The sequence below is a fragment of the Heterocephalus glaber genome, unplaced genomic scaffold (genome assembly GCF_053883595.1).
Source record: "Heterocephalus glaber isolate CG9 unplaced genomic scaffold, H.glaber_assembly_v1.0 deba00001537, whole genome shotgun sequence".
Lineage (NCBI taxonomy): Eukaryota > Metazoa > Chordata > Mammalia > Rodentia > Bathyergidae > Heterocephalus > Heterocephalus glaber.
Genome location: NW_028258332.1, coordinates 3,276,148 through 3,304,040, shown reverse-complemented (window position 1 = coordinate 3,304,040; position 27,893 = coordinate 3,276,148). Strand labels below are relative to the sequence as shown.

The following is a 27,893-nucleotide window of genomic DNA, read 5'->3' as shown; positions in this document are numbered from 1 at the left end:
CTCCACTGTCTAACTTGATTCCAATGAAGGCCAGGGTGGGTGCTCCCTCTGGAGCAACAGACTTGAAGACTCCAGGGAAAGACTTCAGAGTAGGAAGCTTTGAGGCCCCTGGGCATCTTCCCTGCTACATGCTATCTGGAGGGCACACACACCCGCTACCCCAACCCATGTGTCTCCTTTGCTCCAGGACAAGATACTTCTCTGTAGAAACAGACTGCTCTTGCAGAAAGGATTTTGTAGGTGACAGAGCAAAAACAAAAACTGGGTCCTGCCCAGATGCCCTGCAGTAGCAGCCTGCTGTGCATGAGGATGTCTTGTCCACATGACCTTAGTGACACAGTGTCAGCATGGTTGGAGGGGGAAGGACTGCAGGATGTCTGAGGAAGCCATCAGCAGGACAAACAAGGAGCAAAGCCCCTGTCCAGCCACTAGAACAGACGTGGAAGAAAGAGCATCCACAGGTAAGGGACAAGCAGCTATAGTGTCCGTAAAAACAAGAGAGCAGAGCAGGCTGTTTTAGAAGAGAACAAATAGTCAAAGACAAAAATATAAAACAAGTACAGTATTTGAAAATATAAAGAAAGATATTCAGATGTGAAGTTAACCGACCAATCAACCAAAGCAAAGAGCAGAAAATCTGGAAGATAAAACCAAGAAATCCAGAACAGAATGACAAAGACAGAGACATTTGGAAAAAAACCCCACATTATGTGAGGTGAAATAACCCAGATACAGAAGACAAACACCCTGCGCAACACTCATTAGTGGAGACTGGTATGTCAACCTAGCAAAGGAACAGAGTGGACTTGCGGTCCCTGGAGACTGGGAAGAAGTTGGGGATGGAGAACATGGGCAGCAGCAGGGCGCCAGGCCTGAGAGGGGCATCGCTCCCGCTCTGCCCTAGCGCGCTAGCGTTAACGACTGGCTAAAATGATCTATGACATCCTTCCGACTGGCTAGATGAGTATGACCTTCCCAATACACAAAAATAATTAATGAAGGGAGGAAGTGTTTATTGCTCTGGTTTGATTATTACACATTCTATGCAGGTACTGAGCTGCCACAACGTACCCCATAAAGATACAGAAATGTCGCGTCTCAGTAAGAATATGAAACATCGGCCTAAGGTGTGAGAGTTCAGAAGACAAGAATATGAAACATGAAATATCATTAAAATAATTCCCACACATTGAATGAATGAGGATGCAATGCCGCTATAACATTGCTAATGCACACAGAAAACACGGGATAAAGACCCGAAAGCTTTAGGAAGCAGGAAAGGGAAGCACAACAGACGGTCACAAGTCAGGCGTTGGGCTCAGAAGAGCAGGCATGGGGACAGGGACAACGACTCGTGCCCAGAAAGCTCCCAGAGAGCCGTTTCCACCCAGCAGCGGAGCCCTCAAACCCGCTCATCTTCACTCACAAATTCAGGGCCTCACCGTGCTCTTAGGCAGACAGGAGAAGCTGAGTTTCCCGAATACAGCGCCGTAAACAGGACAAGCAGCGGGGAGGGCCAAGCAGGGAAGGGCACAGACAGCTGCCCGCCTCCCGCCCTGCTGCAGACCACACGTTGGCAATGAGGTCTACACCACAACCAACCCCTCCTCCTCTCCATTCCCATCTGTTTTCCCATAGCATGCATCACCTTCTAGAATAGGCTATCAAGAATATATTTATAGGGCTGGGGATTTAGCTCAGTGGTTTCACCGCCTGCTGCACAGGCGCAAGGAGCGGAGTTCGATTCCCAGTACCAAAAAAAAGAAAAAAAAAGAATATATTTACAAACTAAAATGGAAAAACCATGAAGTCTGAGGAGCATGTATTTGGAGTTGACTAAGTCTCCTCAGCTTCAGCAAAAGCTCCTGCAGGAGGACAGGGCTCGTTTGCCCCCTCTTTGGTGTTAGGTGCCTGGTGCAGAGCAGACAGGCATTTCTAGTTCTTGAGTGAATCAGTGAACGCAGCATGTGCTTTGGAGTTTAGGTAAAGAAACCTAAGGAAAGGAAACTCAGGTGATTCACACAGGGGCAAACAGGATTGTATCTGTGACAGGAAACTGCATGAGGATGATCTGCTTAGCCAGGAAGGAAAAGTAACCAGTGGTGAAAACAGTGTCTGCTGCTGGCATGGGCAGGTCAGAGGGAAAGGAGGGGGACTCAAAGAGGATCAAGTGATATGCGTGACAATGGTGACCCCCAAAGGCCTCGTCCTCCAGGTGACGGATAGTCAGTAGGCTAATCCCTGAGAGCAGCAAGAAGAGCCCCGGTAACCTACCCAGTATTTAGAACTGCTGGGAGCGCTGAGCCGGTCCAGCGAGGTTGGGATGGACTGGGAGGATGGCAGGGGCAGTGATGAGTCACCGGGAGCTTTAAGGTACTTTTAAGGAGCTGAAGAATCATTCCGGGTGGAATTTCATGTGGTGTAAAAGTGAGATCAGACCTGGAGACACCGTGGGCAGCTGGGGATGAGAGGGGAGTTCTTGTGTGGATTCTCACCCTGCACTGCATCTGGCGGAACCTCAACATGCAAGGGGACAGCGGGTGTCCTGAGAGGACTGTGTTCCTCTTTCACCCTGCTGCACCATGTCTTCCACAAAACGAGGTCCTGCTGGAAAGGGGTGTTGAATTAAAAATGAAACTCATCTACACGAAATTAATTTGGGAGAGATCTCTTTGATTATGAGAATATTGTTTAAAGCTCTATGCATGCTTTTAAAAATGCAATCAGAGTATGCATTATTTCTTGGAAACTTTACAAGTAAAATAAGGACTGCTTAATTAGAAACTGAAGGGAAAAATAAAGAAGGATGAGGAAAGTCTAAGATTCAGTAATCTTATCCTACCTCCTGAAACATCTCAAGCTATAATAAAATTAGTAGATAAGTCTTTTCCTTTGGGTTCCTAATAACTTTCTAGGGGGAGATATTCAAGTCTACAATTGGCGAACCTGCTTGGCAAAAATATGGTTTACAGCAGAATATGGAATATGGAATGATAGCTACAAGTCAGCACAAAGTAACTTGGATTCCTAAGCAAATGCTAATGTAAATTAAAAAATAAGTCAGCAAATTCCTGTATCAAGTCTAAAGTCCATTAGTGTGGTTTACATTTTGTTCTTAAGGTATAGCCTGTCCAAGTCATGTGAGTTCGCTAACTGCCTAAGGTTAGTGATCTCAAAGGAAAACAAAACTAGCTTAGTGAGACCTTTTTAGGGTGGTGGAGGTAGAGTGGATAGAGTGGTGACATAGGGAAATGATGTTTCCTTCGGAAACGCCCCAGGCAAAAAGTGAGAGTGCCATGCCCAAAGTGCCACTGGGTAGCGCCCTGCTATGGGTCTGAAGCCTCAGGAATTCCAGTCGCTGCAAGTCCGAGCCCTCAGGGACCCGTGCTGTGAGGCAGGCACAGGGCCACAGCCTCTGGGTCCAAAGCAGCCCTGAGAGGGCTTGCTTACTGCTGAGTCCATGACCATGAAAGACCGGTCCCCTCCCGCCTGTCGGTCCAAGCCGGTGTCCGGGGGAACCCTCTACTTTGAGGAAGAAAAGCAAGAGTTTTGCCCAGTGCTGCAACCACAAACACAAAGAAAGAGGGAAGGGAGGGAGGGAAACCAATCTTCCTAAAATGCCCTCCTTTTAAAGAGGTATTTTAGGGCCAGGGATTTAGCTCAGTGGTTTTGCCGCCACCGAGTTTGATCCCCGGTACCAAAAAAGAAAAAAAAGAGGTATTTTGTCCCAGTGCTGAGAAAGTAACTAAGACAATTATAAAATAAAATTAACAAGAACTATGGGAAAATGGCCAATCATAATAACAGTTTCCATACACAGTGCTTTCCCTGTACTTCTGTTTCTCTGGATCTAAAACTGTTGCAAAAAGTGTGTAAAAATAAATAAGCACAAACACATACACCAACACAAAACGTAAAAATCTAGCAAGCAAAAGGTCCTGAAGTGCGAAACCCTACAGAACTGTGTGTGGCAGGTGGAAGCGGCTTCTCGGGTGAGACTGGACGTCCCGTTTGCTGAAGTCCTGCTCTCTTGGCAAGACAGGGGAGGCCCAGGGACCCCAAGGGGCAAAGCTGCACCTCCAGGTGACCCCCTCCCGGCACCACCGAGTTCAGCAAACCACACTCATGCTGTCAGGGGAAGGGGAGTCACAGACAGCGGCCACCAGCGTCCTCCGTCGTCCACATCTGCCGCTGCCGCAGCCTGCCGTCGCCGGAGGACGGCTGCCCGAGCCCCGAGTCCGCAACACGTGAAGGCAGAGAGGGGACATTCTGCCACAACCCCCAGATGGCCCCGAACCAACACTGAAACAGAAGCGGGGTGCCGGGCGGACCCAGTGTGCTATTCACAGAACCCACTGAAAAGTAAGAAGAGCGGGCCTCTCGTCTGAAAATCACTCAGAATTTCAGGTCAGCAGCAGCCGAGGAGAAAACCAAGCCCAGAGCCTTGGGGCTCAGACCCTGGGAGACAGGGATGGTGCCGCCCGCCTCAGGAAGTAGATTCCCTGCTGTGGAGTCTCAGGTGCTGAGATGGGATGAGCCCAGCTGACCCTCGCTGCCTTCCTGGAAGCCCTGCCCTCTCCTCCATAGAGGCTGCCCAGGTGACCAGGGTTCTTTCATTGCCATGGTAACTGATACATCCCTGAGTGGATTGTATCTGCGGGGCGCACGTTTGAAAAAGACAAAGGTAAGAAAGAGAGCAGGGCAGAATCACCTCCTCCTCTCCTGTGACTGTAAGCGTTGCTGCAGGAGAGCCTCAGTAACAGAGCACTGCACTGAGTCTTACCTCGCCTTTCTGCAGTGCACGGCCAAGCGGACCCAGTCTCCAACCTCTGTACGTGGACCGTTACACAAACAAGTCTGCTAGGGTTTGGAAAAGTCAGGAACCACAGGCAGAAGCTGTAAGACCCACCACATACCAGGTGGAGGTGTGGCCAGGTGCGTGCAGATTCCTAAGAGAACATGGAGCCCTGGTCCAGGACCGGAGAACTCCCTGCTCCTCCGGATCACCCAGCAGAGGGCAGCGCGTCCCTCTGCCACCTGGAAGAGATTTTCTTTTGCACCTTCCCCTCACCGTGGAAGGTCAGCTGTTGGTGCTCATGCTGGAAAACCCCAGGCAAGATAAATGACATGAGCCCCTCCACTTACAGACCCACACAAGCACAAAGGAAGCGGGTAGCCCAGGGATCCACAACTCCTGCTTTCAAGGCAAGGGATAGAGTGTGCAGCTCACACCAAAATGCAGGCAGCGGCAGGGAGCCATGGGAGGGCAGTGAGCTGCTCATGGGCAGCAGAACCAGGACCAAGAGGAGAAACGGGGGGCTGTTAGCCCTCTATCCCCGCGGAGCAGTATGAGCATCTGATACCCCATAACCGAACCACGACGCTCGCTGGCTGAAGCCTGCAGACCTGCTAAGATCTTCTCTCCTCGCATGGGACCCCAACTCCCAGAAGCCTCCCCTGCACAGGCTGATGACCCGGGGCTGGGTCCCTGAGGCCAGACAGGGCTGCAGCTGTCACTGGGGAGGATGTCTGACCAGCGAGTTGGCTTCCCTTGGCACTTGGGTTACAGATAAGATGCCTGGAATAAAGGCTGTTGGAAAGGTTCCACTCCCCATTCTTGGGGGGACCCTCCTTCCGGTCAGACAGGAGAGGCCGCTCGTACCCCACTGTACTCCACAGCGGAGTCAGCCAGAGCACGCGTGAGGGAGGCCGCAGCTGTGTGCCTGAAGGGCAGTGGCCTAGCGAAGCCAGGGCTGCCCAGCGACTAGAAGAACACATGCCGTCATCGTCAGGAAAACGGACCTGGGCCTTCTGCCTCCTCAGTCAGGCATAAGACTGTCAGTACCCAGGAAGAGAAAAGTTCCTTACATTTGAGAGGCAGCCAAAACAGCATCTTCAATTAAAATCTACTTTCCCAACTCCACTGCTACAATGATAATCTAGAAGAATTAACCTGAAGTGTAGTTCACTTTTCTGTGTTTTGTCTTTGGAAATTCTGCTTCACAGGCTAAAAAATAATGGATGTGCATTTCCTTTGACAACAAAAATAAAATAACCAAGACTTAGTGTTGATGCCATCCCAGAGCCTTGAGGTGGATCACCGCAACAAACCCTTAGCTCACCTAGGACACAGGTGCTGCTGCCACCGAATCACATCTGACGTGGGTGACAGCAGTGGAGCCCAGGCACAGCAGCCCCTGCACCAGGCCTAGCACTGCTGGCCTCCTGAGAGCTCCAGGTGGGAGAGGTGGGGAGCGCCTGGGGCGAGCTGCTCCCAGGTAAGGCAGAAACCTGTGGATCCCACCTGACCTGCTTGAGCTCCTAAGAACCCTGAGGCAGGAACCTGGACCCGGGGATAACGGTAAGGCTGTTGTATCATCCCCAGAAGTTTCTCCTGCAGAGGACAATGCAAATGTGGTAAAATACAGGTGCACAGATGGAAGAGGCATGCAAGATAGGGGTCACCGGAAGCAGCACTACTCATGATGCATGGAATGCACCCGTACACACACACACACACACACACACACACACACACACAGTGATGCGCTGTGTAAGGACCAACTGGTGGTCACCAATGGACTTCATACACAGTGGTGGTCTCACAGGATTACAATGGAGCTAAAGTTTACTGTCTCCTGAACACAGCTGCACATCCCGCTCTGCAGGGGCTGCAATAAATGACAGAAACTCTGGCTTCCAAACTCCAGCTGGGCTCCCTGGAGCCCCCTCTCAGATGGCCAGCCTTCAGCCTCGGGTCAGGCAAGGCACCCAGGCAGCCGTGGGCCCACTGGGGTCCTGCTGGAGAAGACCGTGGCCACCTGGAGGGGCCCCATCACCCCAGGGAGGAGCCTGGCTCCCACAAGCAAGTGAGCAGACTGGTGGGCTTCCCAAGGACCCCCTCCTCACTCTTTGAAATCCTCTCCCTCCCCTGACTCTCCTGAGCCACACCCCATCTCCGGCCCCACTCCTTTGTTTGTCACCCCTGAACACCCCGTCTCCTACACAAAGGGAAGCTCCCAGGGAGCCCCTGTCCCTCACCGAGACCCAGGCAGCTCCCGGCCCCTCCAGTGCTGGTTGGTGTCTCTGTCTGTACACTGAGCCCAGGTGTCTCATGAGCTCTGGAAACGATGCAGACAGCAACTCTCACCTTCCTAAGTTCGATGGCCTTGGAGAAGCGCATTCTGCCTTGTGCTTTTGAGTCGCATTTCAGCAAGCTGGGCCTCACCTGCCAGGCCCTGGGGTCTTTACAATCAACACGAATCCTATGCCCCAGTGTGCAGTTTGGCGCATTGGGAGTTGCAGGTGACATTCGTTTTGTCCTACGCATGTTATGTCATGATTTCCTCCACCCTCAGAGACGGGTCCCTTGTACAGACAAGGACAGTGAGGCCCCAACAGATCAAACTTTCACATAGGCAGAGCTAGTGGAGGAACTGTCCACTCACAGAGGCAAGAATCTCCAGATCACATTGTGCCCAAACATTCATTTTTAGACTCTGTGTTTAGGCAGTGCTTGCCTTGTTTGCGTCTGTTGCTCTGGTCAGATACTGGGAGTTGGTGCTTATCCTCCAACCTCAGGGCTGGCTATCCACATACTGAATGTACCTGCAAACTGTGAACCTGCTAAGGTGCTCACGGCGCCGGTTACCTGGGAGGACAGGCTGACACTCTGCAGGACACCAGTGCTGGGGCAGGGCGGCTCTTGGGGTTGCAGAAGGAGGCATTCACTTGCAAGCTCAGGTCTCTGTAGCAGCCTGCCTTCGTGATCAGATGCCCTGTCCAGGGAGAGAGGCATGACACACATTCACAACTGAGTCCTGTGTGGAAAGGCAGACAAAGGGCGGAAAACTCCTCAAAAAGATCTTGAGCATATTTGCACGTCTCTTGCATGTTTGATTGGCCTTTTTTGACCTCTTTGAGACAGGGTCTCATATGTAGTTGAGGCTGGCCTCGAACTCACTATGTAGCCCATACCCATCTTGAACTCACAGCAATCCTGCCTCAACCTGCTGAGTTCTGGGGTCCCAGGCATGCGCCACCAAGCCCCACCTGGCCAATTACTGATATTCTACTTTTCTGACTTGTCTTCCTGTTTTTAACTGGTGAATTCCATCAGTTCTTGAATGCACACATTTCTGCCTACATTTTAACAGCATTCAAAGGATGCTACTGTATAGCTGATGAAATAAACCAACACACCAGCTCTTTCCCATTCCTGGGAACACTAGACATTTTTAAAAAGTAGCTCCAATACTAAATATAACTGTCTCATACATCATTTGAGAGTTGAAAAAAGGAAACAATTAGCAATAAAGCAGCAAGAAGCAAAATCAACAAAATGACAACAAATTCATTGCCAAGGACTTCATAGTTCTAAATACTGTCAAGGTCATAATCTGAATGTTCCACTTAGGAGTTGTATCAGATGAACTCAGTGGAAACGAAGACTGCTCGATTCTCAGGCTCTCTATACAATTGGGCTGCTATTTAAAGCTTCATGAATGTCCCTTAATTTCTTTGATACATCCATCCATGAAATTTACCCCAGAGAACTATTACGTGGGGTGCAGGAATCAACTCCACAGAGACAGAAAGCAGATTAACCATTTGCCAGGGGCAGGGAGGAGGGTGTTGAGGGGTGGGATGTGAAGTTATTGCTTGACAAATATGAGAGTCTGAGAAGGTGAAACAGTTCTGGAGACGGGTGCAGGTGATGATTGTATAACGACGCAAATGAACTTAGTGCCACTGAACTACACACTTACAAGTGGTACAGTAGTAAATTTCATGTTGTGTATATTTTGCCATGATATAAAAATGCTAACCCAGATATACAGTATGAAGGAAGAGGAGAGTTCTTTCAATAGTGAGGAAAGAAATGTGGAGGAAAAGAACCAAACAAGTGCTCCCTGTAGTGGGCCAAATCAAGCAGGTTAAGATACAGAGAGGACTTTGTTGCAGTGCTTGGGAAGACAGACACACGAGTCCTCAGCTTGCAGGGAAAATTGCCCCCCACCCCCAGCCCACAGCTGGGCCAGGTGGGGCTCCGGGGACCCTGCCACTGTGCCACCAGCTCCAGTCCCTCCCAGGCAGCCCCAGAGCTTGCTCTCGAGGGCACGAATGAAGAGATGGCTTTAGAGGAGCCGTCAGCTCAGTGATCCCCAATACTCCGTTCCACGGGGAGGCAAGTCCCGCTAAGAGAGAACTAAGTCTAAAGTACACGCTGGCATCAAGTTTGGCAGCTGGCGATGCTTTGCTGAAAAGGAATGAGGTTATTCAGGGGCGATGTCATGCTGTTTAGAAAACCAGCTTTCATTATGGACTGCAACCATGGACAGTACTAAGGAACATAAAAATTAGGTTAAATTAGGAGCCACACAAAAACAGCTCTCCTGAGTTCAGAGCCAGGAGCTCAGTTCCTGAGTTCAATCCCAAATCACAACTTCCTGGCTCTGCTGAAGGCAGAAAGTGCTTACCGAGGACCCTTGCAGTTCTGTGAATTACACCTTCTTTGCCGACTTGAGGGGACAATACACCGCACTAGGGGTTTCCAGTTGTTGCTGCTCCAACTTGAATTTTGGAATTATCTCTCCCTGATTTTAGAGGTCTCAGATCAGGAATGGTTTATTTTAAAACACAACTATGACAAAGGTCACAAAACACTCTGTAGAAGTGTAAGAAAAGCTATTTGACAAAGTGAGTCTGTTGAAAGAGAGCATCTCCATGAGAGCACAGGAATTAGATCGGGTAGAACGCCTCTGAGCTAGCAATGGAACATATCCTGCACCCCACAAGGCAGCAGGAAGACAGTGAAAGTGAACCTAACCGCCCTGGTTAGCTGTGACCCCAGCAGCTGCTCTAACAGCTGGATTTAGAGAGCCAAGGACGGGTGCGGCGAGGGCCCTGGGCAGTGTCCGGCCCAGCCTGGGAGCTCCGCATGTGGGGTGTCACAGTTCTGGGGCTGCGACCTCACCTCTGCAGACCTGGCAGGTGACGTACCCCCAGAGCCCAGGAGGCCCCAGGGTCCCCGCAGGACAGCCTGGGCTGAAAGGGGTGAAGCCCGTGGGGTGGGCAGGGGGACTAAGGAAGTGCGGTGACCCAGGCTCGGTGAGAGGAAGTAACATCCGGAAGTTGGTCCCTCTCCTGGCCAAGGACCCGAGAGGCTGAGGGACTCCCATGTGGCACAGCAGGGGGACAGGCAGGAGGGCACTGGGACACCCTGAGTGCCCAAGTCCTTCACAACGACCTGCCCTCTCGGAGGGGAAACGCAGGGTTCTCTTCTAGACTGGCCTACATTTTCCTGGATGCTTTTTTAAATTTTGAAACAAGGTCTCACTAAATCCTTGAGCTGCCCAAGCTGGGCATGAACTTGAGATTCTCCTGCCTCGGCCTGTGAGAGTGCTGGAATTATAGAGATGCATGCACCACTCCACTTCCGCTGAATATCCTAACAGGAATTTTCCCTTTTCACACACATGTGCACATACACACAGAGAGCTCACACATGCACATGCAGACATTCCTAACACTCCCAGATTAAAAGCTTGCTTTTCCTGGTTTAACCTCTGGCCTCTGGACCCTGTCCTTCCTCTCGTGGTGCCGCTGGGCCCTGTCCCGAGTCCCTTTCTCTGTCCTGTTCACCTGTGGTCAGTCGTCCCTTGCCACGCCTCTGGGCCAACCTGGCCATCTTCTCAGCCCCCAACTTGAGCCCAGCTCTTTGTTTTCTGCATTCCTTTGCTCACCAGTCGTCAGACCTGCACATGCCCAGCCCCACCGAGTCTCTGACCCGGCAGGTGGCACAGACAGAAATTCTCTTCCTAACAAATGTGTGGGTGTCGCCCTGGCTGCTGGGTCAGGGACCACCCCTTGCAAAATTAGCAGCCACTATGTTTCTGTCTCAGTTTACCCAGATGTGAAATAGTATACACACCTCCTAAAACCCTGAGAGTCGAGAGAACCTTTTCGTGGAATGAGGTGATGGTGGCTCCACTGCTTCAGGAAAACAGCCTGGCACTAGAAAGCCTGAGGCTCAACCTGGCTCCTCCCCACAGCCTCCAGAGGGGAGAGGGAGGAGACAGAGATGCTACCTGGCAGCCCATGCTGCACTAGTCCTGCTGCATGGTGGGACCTCTGTATAGGCTCCTGCGCCAGGCGCCAGAGCTCTCCTGCCCAGGGGGTGGCCCATCCCGCCCCACGCCCCGCAGGATCAGGAGCCTCAGCTGCCTGCTCAGCTGGCCATGTATTTTGCCCTTTTTAATAAACCTGGGAGAGTAAATGCTGGTCTCCTGAATCTCATGAGCAACTTTGCAAACTTCTGGATCCTGAGGTGACAGTGGTAAGGCTCTGGCTCAGTAGCTGCAGCAGACAGAAGTGTGACTACCCTGATACGGCCGCGCATGCTCGAAGAGCTCATGCTGAAATGGAAGCCCTGTGTCTATGGTGGAAAGCTACTCTGACGGTATTGTCTGAGAGCGGGAACTTTGAGGGTTACGAGGCTCAATGAGGCCGTGGTTGGGGTCTGGTAAGAAAAGGAGGCACAAGCTGGGGACCCCACACTTATAACTGGCATCTGCAGCACGGACAGCCTGTGGGACGGAGCCTTCAGCCTGGGGCGCCTGAGGCTGAAACAGACTGAACTGTAGGGCACCCAGCTGGTGACCAGGGAGATGGAGAACCGGTTGGCAGGGTGGGAAACTCCCGGTGTCAGAAGAGGTGCAAGTAAAACATTTGACATCACCTGAGCTTGGGTTGGTCCCTTTGTCCTGGCAAAATGACAAGAGGAACATCTTCCTCTCTTGAAGCGTGCCCACGGGGCAAAGCACCATCACGGTTACCTGAAGTCTGCTTAACATACATGTGGCATCCATGGAAACCCATTTCTGGAGGGCAGAGAGCTATGTTACTCATTTCTGGAATTTTGGTAGCTCGAATGGATTAATTTGCTCTCTTGGTTCTACATTGTGAGCCACTGGCCAATTCTTTTACCTGTTCACACAAATGAAAAGGAGTTAACTAACACTTAGCCAAAAGCTCATCAGGGCAGGGGTGTGATCTTTCTTTTATACATGACTGAGGATGAAGTGGGCATCCATCCTGGGCCACACCTGTGCATGACACTGAGATGCTGCTGTTGGAATTGTGTACATGAACTCACTTTTCTCCTCGCTAACTGGACCGAGAGACTATTAGCAAAAGAAACAAATGTCTGTTCCTAATTGTTCTGCAGAGAGGCTTATGGGCTCCCTTAAGTTAATAAACATAAGGACTCAACTTCAATGAGGGACACAGCAAGGAACTGTACAATTTTCTAAAGTGGTTGAGGGTTGCACAATGGATGCACAAGAAAAATGTATCTTCTCCTCTACTTAGATTTCAAATTCAGTCCATTTTAAAAATTCTTTAACCAGATTATGGCAGAGTTTTCAGAGGTGTAATTCTATAAATGATGGCTTCAGTTTGGTTTTCAATTTGAAATTTAAAGCATATGAAATTAAAATCTCCTGTTCAAGTTAACAGAGGGTGACTTGGTGACTCCCGATGGCTCTGTGCAAGGCCAGCCTCTCAGCAAAGGGGAAACTCACTCTGCCTGGAAACAGAAGCACAAGTTGACTTTATTAATGTGCTGTTTTTCTCTTTTTGGAGACTTTTGATTGGCTCTCCCCTTTGGCCTGCCTTCGTGTCAGCCAAACCCTAGATCCAAAACTTTTATTTGTCAATCAGCTAGGGGGGAAATCCAGATTTAGTAATTGACATGGCAATTAAGGAGCAGTGTCTAAACACACACACACACACACACACACACACACCCCCCCAAGGAAACACGCTAGATTTGCCCAACAAGTGTGTCAGTCTGACTCTGCAAGTTACTTTTTGGCTGTGACTCTGAAGACTTCCACTTCTTTACAGGCCACTCCTGGCATCTCAGGCCACAACCTTCCATGCTGTGAAGTGAATCCGCTCACTCTGCAAGACCTTCAGCACTTCTGGATCCCACCGGCTCATGCTGCAGCACCCAGCCCCAGATGACAGCAGGAGGTCTTGCAGGGTTCCTAAGTTCCTTACTGGGAAAGTGCAATCTGCAGTTGGGACAGGATGAGACCATGAGCAGCACAAGCAGACAACGAAAAACATCCAAGATTCGGAGAGACAGGTGGGCTGTGATGTGTACCCTTGACTGTTTGAGCACTTAATGGAAATATAGCAAAACACGAGGGTAGCTAGTATGTCCAAAACCAAATTTTCTTAAAAAAAAATGACAAAGATTCTCTAAGACAGAATCTGTGGGTCAAAGCTAAAGCAAAATTCAGAAAACAATTCATGGTTTTGAGTATCAGGATAGATAGATGAAAATGGACATAATTGAACCAAATATCTAATTAGGATATTATTTAAAAAAGAGAATAGTTAGGGGGGCCGGGGATTTAGCTCAGTGGTTCCAGCGCCTGGCTCACAAGCTCAAGGATCCGAGTTCAATCCCTGGGACCAAAAAAAAAATAAAATAAAAAAATAAAAAAAAGAATAGTTCCATGAGGCTGAAAGAGGCAGTGGATAAAAAACCTCAACTCAATGCATTAGTTACAGAAGTGAGCATGTGAGACAGGGAAGATAATTCAACTCTGGCACTCACATGTGTCATGCTGTGCCCCGTGTCACAGGACAGAAAGGGGCTCCAGAGATGGAGGGAGGAGAGAGGGAGGAGAATAAAGCATTACAATGTGATGTGCACCTGACCAACTCCCCATGATTGATGCATCCGTTATGTCTCTCAAACAGGTACCATTAAAAAAAAGAGATAAACACATTTTTAGAGGAGATGCAGCCCCCATTCACAAACTGCAAACAAAGGCCAATTAAATTAGATAATTTAAATTTGTTGCTATTTTGTTTTTTGACACAATCAAAACAATAAAGTTTTAGAAGATGACAAAAGTGTAAACAAGGAAGCCGGTACTGCATTCCCTAAATCCTTTCTCTCTGTTACTCACTTAGGTCCTGCAGTGGGAGACAGGAGCGCAAGGCTGGGAATGCAGGAGAAAAAGGGGCTGTACCCTCAGACAGGCAAGGGCGGTGGAGATGTTCAGGTTCCTATCACTGCTCCTATGTGGCTTAGCCTGCTCATCCTTGATAATTTCTGAATTTTTCATCATTTCTTGGATCTTAAAAAGCCAGCATGACTCTAAGAGTTACAGGTGTCTGTCTGTGACCTTTACATCTTTATTCTTTCTATTTAGTAAGCAAACAATCCCCCAAATTAAATAATTTCCTATTTGAATATTTCTGCTAGAAATCTTTGACAGTTCCTGGCTGATCTGTCACTGATATAGGATTGGTCAGTTTGACAAAGTTCTCAAGGTGAACAACTTTAGGAAGGTTTTTTTGGCTCACGGTTTTAGAAGGTTCACTCCATGGTAAGCTAACTCCATTGCTTTAGGTCCAGGGCAGGGTAAACATCTTAGTAGAAGGGTGTGAAGGGGGAAGGCTGCTCACTTCATGGCAGCTGGAAAGTGGAGAGCCAGAGAGGAGGGGCCAGTACAGATAGGGTCCCTAAGGTCATGTCCTTAGTGAATGGACCCCTCCCTTCACCTGGGCACCATGACCCATGAGCGCTCTCAGCTAGGGACTCATCAGTGAATCGAGCCATTAAGGAAGTTGGTGCCCTCATAAGCTCAGTGGTTGACCTCTTGGGGTGCGCGTTTCAGCCTCCAACCAGAAGGGATATTCTGACTTAAAGAATACAGGTAAAAAGCATTATTACGGTAGGTAAGAAATGGTAATTTAAAAATCCACATGTAGGACAAAGGAAAATAAACTAGTGAGGTACGCACTTTAAATACATAAACATAATCCAATGTAGTACTCAGTTCAAATACAGCAAAATAAAATTTTTCATCCTATGGAAAAACATGTTTTTTTTTTAAATTAGAAAAACTAACTCCAGAAAGCATAAAGAAGCTAATACAGTTGTTATCATCCATAATATAAACATTTACTCAATTTAATTCCTGAGAAAGCAACAAATTCATGTACTGTAATTATACATTCCATGAAATGTTGACACAAATAACAAAGCTATTTAAATTGCACCAGAAGAAAAAGGAAAAAAGAAAAGAAAAAGGAAAAGAAAGCCTTCCAACACTGCAAGAAGTAAATTTGGTACATTTTAGCACATAGAAGAAAACCACAGCTCAATAAAACTTAGGAGTGTTAATGTGAAAAATACTAAATAAATTAAGAGAGAATAGGATCAAGTAGCAAACTAAAAAAACCCCCAACAAACCAGATGATGAGTAAGATAAGGATTCATAGCAAGATTGTTTCAAAATTAGGGAATTCTGTTACTGTATTTTACCACCTTATGAATTGAAGCACAAGCTCGAACTTTAACATGTGATACATTCAACCTCCACTTTTTGATAAAAATGTTAATGAAATATAACAGAGGAATCTTTTCTCCCATCAATATATTTGTAAATCTGTGTGAGTTTGTGTGTAGGTGTGAGTATATTTGTATCTATTTCTACACATCTATTTATAAAGATATTACATGTTGATACAAGCTTAGAAACCAGTATTATGGGAAATATCAGAGATATTTTCTTTAAGGTCAAGGGAAAGAAGAGAATTGTAAAACTCTTGATGACACAAGTTTACGCAATTGGATACAATAACAGAAAAAAAGGGGTCTGAAAATTAGAAGAGGGGAAACAGTGTGTTATCATCTTGAAAACAAGAACAGCTGCTAAATGGGTCTGCTGACTGTTGGGAGCCGGAGGAAAAGGCCCGAGACAGCAAATCGATTATCAGAAACTCTTGGGTAACTTGAAAAAAAAAATCAAGCCTGAATTTGAATAGACTAAGATCTATTCTTTTTAAGGAACCGAGGGCCCTCACACTGACCTACACTCCTAGAATCTTTTTAATTTTAGAACAGGGTCTAACTAAGTCATTAAGTTGCCCAAGCTGGGTTGAACTTGCAACCCTCCTGCCTCAGCCTGCTAGAGTGCTGGGATTACAGGTGTGCACCACTACACCCAGCTCAAGGAGGTCTTGGGTTAGGTGAGGCGGTGACCCCCGTTGTTGAGAGGCTGGGAATGGGCTGTGACGGGTGCCTGGAGCTGTCCACCGCTGCTCAGGGGTGGGGCTATCGAGAGCCACAGGCTGGGCAGGGTGCTCGGGACACGGGACACGCTCAGCCCCGCGTGGTCAGGGGATGCGGAGACAGGAGGACGAGCCAGCTCTCGGGAGAAGGTGGAGGAAGACGGGCTCGGTTCGCTTTCCAGCTGCATCTCTGGAGACAAGCGGTCTCGGAGCCATGGGTGGAAACGGCTGGGTGCAGAGGGGTGGACAGCAGGGGAAGTGGCGCCCGTGGGGTGGGGTGGGGGGGTCTTGACTGGGAGGAGCTCACAGGTGAGGGCACAGAGAGGACCCGTGAGGCCCCAGCGCAGGGGCCGCGGCCCCGGGTGGCCGGAAGCAGGAAGTGTAGATGACCTTTGGTAAGAGGTTCAGAATGAAAAGGAAAAAAGGAAGGGAACGGGAAGGAAGGAGGAGGCGGCTTCCACAGAGAAGGGCACATTTGGGGGGAAAGGGCAGGGAGCAGGATGCTGAGGGCGAGAAGCGGCCACTTGGAGGTGAGGAATCCCGGCGAGGGGCAGGACCTCGGGAGGCTGGTGGAGCAAGCCCAGGCCTCAGGTCTCACAGGCACAGCGCTCCTGCTTCGGGAGTGCAGTGGGGGCTACGGTGGCCTGGCCGGGAGGAGCTGTAGGACCATCACCCCCACCTCCAGATTCGCTTCTGACCCTCGTTAGTGTTGACTTTAATCCGGAAGATCAGCAGCTTTTGGGATTCTGTTCCCAGAACTTGTTTTCCTCTCCCTACAAAATTACCCTGATTAAATCCCATGGCAGAGGCGTGTCTGCTGATGATCCCGGGCTCTACTGGAGTCCTGGGAGTTTTCCAGGGAATTCCCATCTTCATCCCCCAGGAATCTGCCTCCACTCACCTTGCAGAGAGGGGCAGGGCGACCTCACTGTCAGGCCCCTGGGAGGGAATCTTCACTTGCCCCGCATTGTGATTGTTCTGGCTGTGTCTAGTTGTCCCCACAAACCCTCAGGTGCTCATACGTAGGGCTTTTGGGAGGTGGTGGATCTAGGGTGTGTGACACTGGATTAAGGGTGTGGGTCTGGGTGTGGACAAAGGAAGCCCCACCCTGGCGTGGGTGGCACCAATCAATAGGCATGTAGCCTGGGTGGAATATCAGGGGACAGAGCTCTGGCTTTGCTGCTTGCTGCCTGCTGTGCTATGGACTGTCTCTCCTCTGCCCTGCACCTCTGCTGTGCGAGCCTTCCTTGGAGCCAGCCGATTGATTTAAAACTCTACAAACAGTGAGCTAAAATAAATCATTTGTCTTTTAACTTTGGGTTATCACAAGCTCCGGGTGTTTTGTCTCAGTAATGAGAAAAGTAGCTAAGACAGTGAAGCTCTGCATTCAGCAAAGTTCCTGCCATTCCTTTTGGAGCCTTCCCTGTCATTCCCCAGCCCTCAGCTGTTTCCCTGTGCTGGTTCCAGAACACCAGGGCTTTCAGAAGTTTGTAGGTACTGCTTGGAGTTCGGGCCAGGCACTGGGGAGAGGGCTTTGGGGAGGAACACCACCCACACCCTGGGGCTCCTCCAACAGCAGTGCCCAGAGGAGGAGAGGGCTGTGCAAACCCAGCTGGCCCCACCCCGGGGCATGGACTCATCCGGTCTGGGCCGTGGCCCAAAGCCCGCACTTCTCAGGGTTTCCCAGAGGTGTTGCCGCTGTAGGCCTGATCCCGTGATGCCGACTGCATCTCAGTTCCCTTCTACAAGATTTCTCACAAAGTGTCCTGGAAGTGGCAGGTGCTGAGGTTTATGAAGGTCAAATTAGAATCTATACAAACCCCTTGCTCAGCTCAAAAGCTACTGTCCAGCCTCGGTGTCCATGAATGATCCAACTCCGTGTGCACGTACACATGTGCACAAACACATGCACATATATGTAGGCAGGCTTTTCCCAAAAGAAAAGTTCTTAGACTTTAGGAACCTCTGAGACACTCCTTCCAAAATGAAGCCAACATATGCAGCTTCCAAGAAAACTTTTGGGGCATGCAAGCATTCATTGTCTATAGTCCGTTCAAAGTGTGAATAACTTCTAAATAAATTTGCTTATCTATGAGTATATGCAATATACCGGGCATTGAATATATGTGTGAACTGGCACACTAGAAATGGGGTACTCGTGGGGACCCAGCAGAGGATACTTTGCAAGGAAAGGTGCACATTACATGGCAACACTCACCTCCGACAGCCCTGCTTGAGGGGCTCAGGCTTGGGAGCAGGAGTGGCCACACTGAGGTACCCACAGTGGTTTCCTGTCGAGGGTGATGCTATGGAGACGCCTGTCTGTATCACTTGCTGCTGTATGACATCTGCTGTGAGAAATGCTGCCAACTCAGGTTGGCTGGGTGACAGCTGGGCAGGGGACTCAGGGATTTGGGCCTTGAGGGGGAAGGGTAGGTGACCCCACTTCCTCACAGTCTCTCCCTGCACCTGGTCCAGCCTGGCCTCTGTCTGCTGCTCACTTGCTCCTGGGACGCCTGGCATGGAGGCATCTAAGGGGCAAGGGAAGGAAGGACAGGCTGGGGTCAGGGCAGAACTGGCCTTTGTTTCCCTTCGATCCATCTTAGGTACTGTGGACTGGCCCAGACCCCAGAACATAATCAGACCCTAAGTCACAGGTCTGCATGACTGGCACAGTTGCACATGGTGGCCAACTGAGGAAGCACACAGGATGGGGAGCCCATGTAAAGGTGCCTCGCAACAGGAGGCAAAGCGGAAGTCAGAGTCTAGACTACTCCCTCCCTATCACATCCAGTCCTGCTCCCTGGCCCAAGCCAAGAAGTTCACACCTGAATTCTTGGGGTTATGGCTTAGATGTAGATTATCCCCCAGAAGTCTCATGTTGGGGGCACTTGGCTGGAAGGGTAGGACCACTGGGGTATGGCCTGGAAAGGTATATTCTTATCCTCAACATCTCTCTTCTTTCTCTGATTCTTGGCTGCCATGGGGTGAGCAGCTGTCTTCCACCAGGTGCTTCTATCATGCTGTGCTGCCTTGGAGCCAGTCAGCCATGGACTGTACCCACTGAATTGTAAGCCAAATAAACCTCTGGCTCATTAAGCATATTGAGTGTTTTGTTCCAGTGACTAATACATTCAGGGAGCATCACAGAGTATGGGCACAGGGGGCAGGTCTGGCTTGTGGTTTACAGAGGCACATTTCTTGGTTCACCTGAAGCTGGGGAGAATCACATGCGATAAGATAAAATGATCATTGCTTGTCTCACAGACCTGAAACTCAAAGTTACTGGGCTGGCTGACCCCATTCCTGACTGTGCCCCTTGGTTTCTGCCTGGATCCCAGGTCAGACCAGCTCTCACTTAGGGTCCTCCAAGTCCTCCCAGGCCCCTCCCGCTCCTGCTTTTGCATTGGGAACCCCATGCTCACCCATGAGCTATCACCCAGCCATCTAACCTGCAGGAAAGATGGCAAGAATAGTAAGTTAATCAAAGAAAGCAGGGTCAAGTTCTTGCACAATGGCTTTTGGTCCTGAGAGTTTTTCTTGGGTCCTTGATGAGGGGCTTCTGCTCACAATATGCACATAATCTGCATCCTCGAGATCTTGGGTTCCACAGCTACCTGGATCTAAGTATTAAGGTCTCGTACTTGATGTCAGTGCTCCTGTGTCTCCGAGACTGACCCTGCCCTCCCCACCCTCCTGCTCTGCACTGGACTGAGCCACACCATGAATTCCCTGGCTCCCTGGCTGGGGACAGCAAATTGTGGGGCTTCACAAAGTTTTCAGGGTTCATATCTTTTATAAGTCCTCATACCTAAACACATATATGACAAGATGCATAAGTATATGTGCATATACGGCTCAGTGCAGTTTTTCTGGAAAACTGTGACACCCAATATAAACAATTATATTTTAGTTTTTGGTTTCGGGGATTGAACTCGGGTCCTTGCACTTTCGAGGCAAGAGGCAGAACCACTGAGCTAAATCCCTGGCCCGTATAAACAATTATAGACATAAAAGTGGATTTAAATGTTTCCCTGTTTTCAAATGCTAATAGTCTGGGAAGATAAAGATGCTATGTAGCAGCTACATGTGTGATGGTGCTGGATTCTCCTTGGTCTGTTTTCCCACCAGGCTGTGGGTAATGTGCAGTCAGATGACCCCCGTGTGATGGAGCAGGGTCTCCTCGTCATCTGGCTTAGCATTCGTGGAGACTCAGGTTTTACTTCTCTGACCAGTGCACACTGGTGAGATGATTTCTCATCGTTGGTCATGATCATCTAACACTGTCAGAAAGAAAAGTCACATTGTCCATGAGATGCCAGAATCATGCTGGCCAAGGTTTTAAAGAAAATCCATATGAATAGAGAAGAGAAGGGAAGGGTGTAAGATCCAAAGCAAGAGTAAGAAATTCAGAGAGAACAATCATCAGCTGTGGAGAGATGAGTCCCGGCCACTGAAGGTGGTGAGCGTAGCAAGCAATGTGCTTAGGAATGACTTTCACCTGTGTACAGACACCAGCCCTAGCCAGCCCTACGTATATATATATGTATGTATATATATATATATTTTTTTTTTTTCTTTCATAAATTCAGCCGACACCTCACAGGTCTAAGAAAGACTTGGTGGATGAGGCCCGGGTTTCTCAGCCAAGATGTACAGATGTCCACGAGCCATGACACTGAGAAGCCGGCAACTGTGGTGCTGGCTGTCACTGGCTCCGGGGACAGAAGGAGCTTACCCCAGGCCTCCCACTTCCTGATGGCGCCGAGAAGCTGAGCACTGGGTGTGAAGAGGAGAATGACACAATGAACTGATATCAACAAAACGTGGGCAAGGTGGGAAGGATTTCATCCCTGCTTTCAGATTCAATTCTTAAATGAAAATTTAAGGCCAGAAAATATTTATAGATGCTGAAGAGGTTCTTATCGAAAAATTATGAGAGAGGTCAGTTTGCAAGCCAGTTTTAAGATATGTCTGAGAAACCTGAATCTTAAAATAGAAGAACGTCTTTATTCAGAAGAAAGCTTCAGCCTCAGACACTGGACAGCAGGTACTGGAGAGAGGAAAACATCACTGTGAACCAGCATGGGCCAGCGCTGCCCTGGGCCAGTGAAGGGGAGGCCCCGCATCAGCAGCCTCAGAAACAGACAGGGCCCGCTGAATCTCCTGCTGAGCTGAAAAGTCACAGCTGTGTAATTCTGAGCCAAGAGGGAGCCTTTTCAAGGTGAACAAGGGCCCAGTGAAGTTGTCACCTTGATCAAAAATCCCAGCCCAGTGACAGATACAACTGGCCAAGCTGCTTCCTCACCTGCTCTGGGCTCCTGGGTCCCTGACTGCAGGGGCCACGGCCACGGCAAGGGCCGGGAGACTCACAGAGAGTCCAGTCTGGGCTCTGATGAGCACAGATCTTGAAATAAAACTGGGATCATACAGAAAAAGTAAAAAGAACAAAAAGAGAGAGAAAAGATGTCAGAAAAGAGGTGGAAACAATAGCTGAATTATGGAAGTGGCCTATACGCTCACGGCTTTGAGTTCCAAACCCAGCACACTGGGAAGTCTGTGCAGGTCGGAATCTTACAAGGATGAATCGGCAGACACAGTGCACACGGTGTGCTGAGCCATGGAGAAGTGAGACGCCATGCCTACCCTCCTGCACTGGGCTCCTCTCTCCCACAACGGAAAAGGCAAGAATGATGCTGATTTTCGATTCTCACCCTCTAACGTTAACCGCTCACACAGCTAACTATGCTGTTTTCAGATAGCAGAATTTAAATAACCTTATAGAATTTAGAAGGCCCCAGCCAGAGAACTGATGAAGAATTTTACAGACTTAAAATAACTACAGATTTCACTTTAAAAGACATGTCATCAGATGTTACTGAATCCCGAAACTCTCAACGTTCAGAAAGCAGAGACAGCAAATCCTAATAAACTACTTAGACAAAGTAACTGCTTATAATAGGGGGATGTCTCTATTGAAATAGTCATTCTAATTAACCCTTGGTAGATAGCTGTCATTTGAGGCTATGGAAGGAAATCAGACAAGTCCACTAACACAGACAAAGGAAAACTGAAGAACAGAGCAGAACGCGGTCCCCTTAATCTTTCATGGCCACGAAACAGGCACTGCCCACCGCGGAGGTGGCCTCTCTCTACTGACACCTTGGTTTTACTCTCCCACCCCTGGACCATCAATTCACACAGGTGCTGCCCTGGGAAGGAAAAGTGGCACCCGCCTGTCGCTTCCCTAGCCAAGCAGCCCTCACTAGCTGGCTGCGGAATGTGTGCCACACCCACTGGGGTATCTCCAGGTGGGGCTGCCCTGCAAAGTGGATGGGTTTCCACAAAGAAGGCTCCACAGGAGCTTCAGCTTGCAGGAGGAGGACAGCATTGTTATCCTGCACTGCACATCCCCGCTGAACTGAGAACCCCTGATTTTCCACCAAAATGGGGAACAAACGACACATTCACTGACTCTCAAGGAAAGCAATTAGGAAGTGCATTTTAGGCTGATTTCTTCCAGCAAGCCTCAGTGGGAGCGTTATTCCCTGGGGTAGTGAGGCAGTTTGCAGCCCTAGAAATAGCAGTGGAGTCAGTGCAGAGAGGAAGGCTGTCCCCAGGCCACTCCCTAGGGATGCTCCCCGGATTCATAAATGAAAATGTGCCACATAAGAGTTCTGAGACTCATGATATCCTCACACAAATGTAAAGCCTTGGATTCAATTATTATTCCAATCAGATTCTAATCACTGAATGGTCCTCAGTGGGGAGAGAAAACCGAGCACATTCAATGCAAAGCATGGTGGTGGCTGTAGATCAAGGGAAAGGGGGAAAATAATGGTTAGAAGTGACCTTTGCATATGGCTCACAGAGAAGCCCTGCTGTATAGTTTTGCTCTACTTTTTCCTGGAAGCACAGAAAGGAGGGCTCATCAGGCCTCCTGCCTGTGTCAGAAGCCCCACTAATTCTCCTGTGGCCAGGAGGGTTACTTGCTGTCCTCTCTGCATTGAGGAGTCATATTTCTCCACAGAAAGCTTTCAATATGTGAATCATTAGCTTCACTGGTGCCAGGATTTAAATATTTCATGCTCAGTGTATAACGGCAGGAACTAAGGTACATCCGGTGCTAACTTTTCAGATCATTATGGCTTTTGTTAACCTTTCAGTTTTCCTTTATTTTCTTCATTCACTTATGTCAGCTGTTAAGACTACGTGGATTCATTTTGTTTTTTATTTTTTCACTTACAGGTTCTTGGATTATGCAAGTTTGTCTTTGTGTACTATTCTCTTTTAATTAAATACAGTACAATTGGAAGTTTTAATTATAAAACCTGGAATGTACCTAGCTGACATCCATTTGTCCTCTTGGAGACTTGTCTGTTTTATAAGATATAATTTCCTTCTTTTCTAAAATTGCACGCATTCAGTCACCACTCTTTACCAGATACTACATTTTGTACTATCTAAGATTATTTATCTATCTAAGATCATTTTATCTATCTAAGATCATTTCAGTGGAAATGCCTTTATTAAATAAGAGATGGCCTTAAAACTTTTATGGCATTAAGATAACAAAGCCAAGTCTTGTCACCTGATAACCTTTTTAACTTCTTCCTTACCATTCTCACTGAGACTTTTATAAAATTCACATTTTCTGGGTGCATTTAAGTCTATAACTGAAAGGTAAATTTCTTTCTTGTTTCCTGAGTAAGACTAGTTAGACACAAAAATCTCACTCTGTGTCACTGTACTTTCCATGCACAATTCTATTTCTCATCACCAACATATGCAGTAATTATAGCAAATTACGTTTGTGTAATCTCAAATCACAAGCCCATCCTTAAGATAATCTTAAATTAAATGATGGTGGAGAGCTATGCACCAGGTGGCTTTACTTCTTCAAGGCCACACCGACACAGATGAAGGGGAGACGGCAGCTGGGTTAACTGGTGCCACTCAGAGCCACTGTACCCACGCCGCCCACGGGCAATGTCTCAACTACTCTCCCAGAAAGGCCCAGGGTGGCTCCTTGGGTGCCCACAAGCCCCTTGCAGGGCCTTGCCAACGCCCTCACGTGGGGTGAGAAGGCACGTACCCCCTCCGCAGGAGACAGAGCACTCGGAGCGCATGGTGACCCATGTGTAGCGAGGCTGCACTGGAGGCTTCTTCTCAGCACTGGACTGAGGCAGTGAGAATTCCCAGGCCACACCTGGGTTCCTTCCCTGGAACAGAAGCTGTGAAAGAAGAAAGGGGAAAAACAAAGCGAATGCAAGTGAAATCCATCACCACACAGCAATTACAGCAGTCTGCAGAGTGACTTAGTGCATCAATAGCTTCAAGAAGAAGCTGGTGAGGGTGATAACACAGCATCCTCCAAAACATACATGACTTTCTATGCAGGATAACAGTCCCATTGGACTCCTGAGCACCTAGGGAGATGCCTGAACTCACACTTGGGATTTCCTCTGTACATCTTCAATGCTGTGCAACCACATGAAGGCACGAGAGGCCTCCCTAGGTGTTTCTGCGAGATCCCGGCACAAGCTCACATCTGAGTGAGTCAGAAAGTGACGTCTCAAAAGCAGTATCTCACTTTTCACCAGTTCTAAATAATCAGAGGGCCTAAGGGGACATCACGCATGCTTAGTCCCGATGTCCAGTCAGAGCTCTCCCTGATGTGCTCAGGCACGGGGACCTTTATGCCCGGCAAGGACCCTTTAATCCAGGGGAAAGACATTGGATTAGCAAAGGTCCCTCAGGCTGAGGTCCCTGTGGGTGGGGACTCAGTGCCTGGAACCGGACTTGGACCCTACCCTTCCTAACTTGAAACCCAGCCTTCTGGACCAGTTGCTGTGAAAATATGCCAGACCCTTGGATCTCGGTGGGAGCATATCCTATTCTGGAAACCTCACCAATAAGGTGTTCATGCAAATCCCACACCTCTGCTACCCTGGATAGGATGTTCCCTGGATGAACACTCTTGCCCCTGCTTTCCTGCCCTGGCTACGTCATCTCTCCTGAATGACACAGCTCAGGCCTCAGCTGGAGCAGAGGTCAAGGGATAGGCACAGCCTGGGCAATGAGACATTCTCCAGGCTTCTCTTTCCTTGGGAGCAGCTTCCTCAGAAGCCCCACTCATGTTCAACCCTCACCAGGCTCTCTTTCTCTGTTATTCAAACTAAGAGCTTTAGAAGGTGGGGGAGAGGTGATCAAGAAAGGAGTGCAGCAGTAGTTTTATGCTGGGTTTCAGGGACAGCCCAGGTCAGGAGGGAAGGGCAGAGGTAGACGTGTGGCACTGTGGCTATGCTGGGCCACTCGGGAAGCATCTCCCAGAAGATCAGAGGTGGGGTGGGCCGCCAGTTCCAGAAGTGTGTGGGGGCACCTGGGCAGCTGTCACCTCTACAGCAAGGTGTAGGGTGATGGGCAACCTTTGAAACAACAACTCTTCCTGAATTGTGCACAGAAATAGGAAAAGGCAAGGGTTGAGCGTATCCTCACCCTGCCACGGTAGCCCGTCCACCTCTTGGGGTGAGTCAGGTAAGAGGAAGCCCAAATGCACTTTGTGAGCCTGTGTTTTCATGTGTGGAGAGCAGAAGGGCTTGGGTTGGGACCCGGCCACAGGGCACTGGGACCAAAGGGACTGCATGGCCATAACCAGCAAGGGATCAATGCTGTGACACTGGCAAGTCCTCATACAGCACAGGTGTCGCTTCTGGGTGTCCATTCCGGGGCTGTTGTTATGGGACATGGCAGTACAGTGCTGGTCCCTCCAAAAATATAGGCAGGGACAAGGGCCCCGAGAGTGGCTCTTCTTACAGCCACTGAACTTGCAGGCAAGGAAAACAGTGAATGTACACTGTTTAAGACCCAAGATGGGGACACAGGTAAGTCCCTAAACTCAACCACACACCATGAAAAACAAGATGATAGAAACTAGTCTATTGCCTACTTCAGCTCACAGGTGGACTACTCTTATTTTTGGTAACTCTATATACTTTTCTGCATGCTTGCAATTAGGCCAAGAGGCACAAACCCACAAAACACTGAAGACCACCAAACCCAAGCCCCAAACCAAGAAGCTGAGCCCTACCTCCACGATGAGTGTTTCGTTGGTTGGTCCAGCAGAGGTTAAGCTCTCTGGCTCCTTATATGACCGTCTGTAGTCAAAGGCAGTGCCTGAAAACTTGTATCGTCCTGGCCAGTCCACGATCCAGTGTCCATTCAGGTAGTACCTTTTGAGGACACTGCGCACAGAAATGTAAGAGGTAGATACGTTCATCTCATAGATGTGAATGCTCCGGGCTCCAGGAGGAATGGTGATCATGTGATAATACTCTGGATAAAAGAAATGGAAGAAATATGGAATTTCATTTAACTGAGCTTCTCCATAACCAAAGCTTAGTAATTCATGTTTGGAAGAGGTGGTAGATCTATTTGGGCAATCAGTTATGTTCAATCAAATATGACTTATTTTTATCAACTAGAGCAGAGCTCTGATGATTTCCACTTTCTAATAAGCCAACAACCACTTCCGGTCCAAACCAAAGACTAGAGAACCAAGGGGTTCCTGCAGCAGAAAAGAGACAGGGATGGTCTACACTGTCTGAGTAGCTGACGTTTACCCTCTCCTCCAGCTCCTCCCCCTGAGAAGCTGGAGATCAAACCATCCCAGCCTGAGCCCTGCAGACAGCTCTGAAATACTCACGGTTGGTGTGGTGGTGCTTACTGTAGACACCCCTGTGAGTCATGCAGTTTGAGTTATTTCCCTTGCACACCCCGCAGGAGTCCTCAGCAGCATCAGATCCAAGGATATTGTCACAGCCAACTCTCTGGAGGACCCATGAGGTCACAAGTCATTCATGAAAGAAAGGACAACACAGGAAATAATGTGACTAATCTCATGCAGGAGGCCTCCTCCCCACTATCACTGAAAATTTCCCCAACGTGGGGTAATGAACAAATATTTATTGGATACCCAATATGTGCACAGCGAGACTATCATTATACTCTTCACAAAACTTTAAATATGAAACACAGCCTGCGCTGTACAATGCTGCTGTCCAACTGCAATATCTGGAGGCATAAATTAAACCCATGGGTTGCCATGTTGGAGATGTTGGTAAATTTCACACTGACATAAGCAGTGTGGTACAGTGGCAAGCACTGTATCCACACAGGGTCCGCTGATGTGTCACTGTGCTCTAGCTGCCTGGGGCAATGGTACAGAAGTGGAGACTCTTCCTAAATCAGAAGAGGCAATGTGATTGCACTCAGGGAGCTCTTTATAATTTCTGTGATCCTTGTTTATATATTCTCTACTAAACAGAATAGGCTCTATATTTAATAAAAAGGAAAAATCCATTCAGAAACAAAATAACCAGCCTACAGTCCTTTCCTCGAAATTCTTGGGACCAGATAAAGATGTATGACTTTTAGAAAGGTAAAAGAGTCATGCACATCTGGTGGGTATGAGAATCCCAAGAGGACCCTGGCCACACCGTAATTAGCAAGTTCATGTTTCTAGAGCAAAATGTGTACATATTTATGCCGAGTGGGATAAAGAAAACCCACTGATAGTCACACATCAGTTTGGGGCACATTTTGGCACTGAGCAAGTTCAGGTCCCAAAACTCTTTCATAGAGTTTTGGATTCTTTTTCTTCAGCCTTTGGATTTCAGAGTTATAAATAAGGGACTGTGTCACTGTAGGTATCTGACATTTAAGTGTTTGTAGTGGGCATCCAAAATAATAAGATATTTAACGAATCCACAGATAATCAGGGAACTGTGAGT

The 27,893-nt window shown here is 48.6% G+C and overlaps 1 protein-coding gene across 1 annotated transcript in view; it reads right to left on the bottom strand.

Annotated features, from left to right (window-relative positions):
- The window catches only part of Adamts16 (ADAM metallopeptidase with thrombospondin type 1 motif 16), a 135,923-nt gene that overhangs the window by 23,463 nt on the left and 84,567 nt on the right, over window positions 1-27,893 (bottom strand). Inside the window, 4 exon segments of the mRNA XM_004845263.3 lie at window positions 7,652-7,778; window positions 24,197-24,335; window positions 26,192-26,436; window positions 26,807-26,930. Of these exon segments, the coding sequence (XP_004845320.2) occupies window positions 7,652-7,778; window positions 24,197-24,335; window positions 26,192-26,436; window positions 26,807-26,930 (635 nt within the window).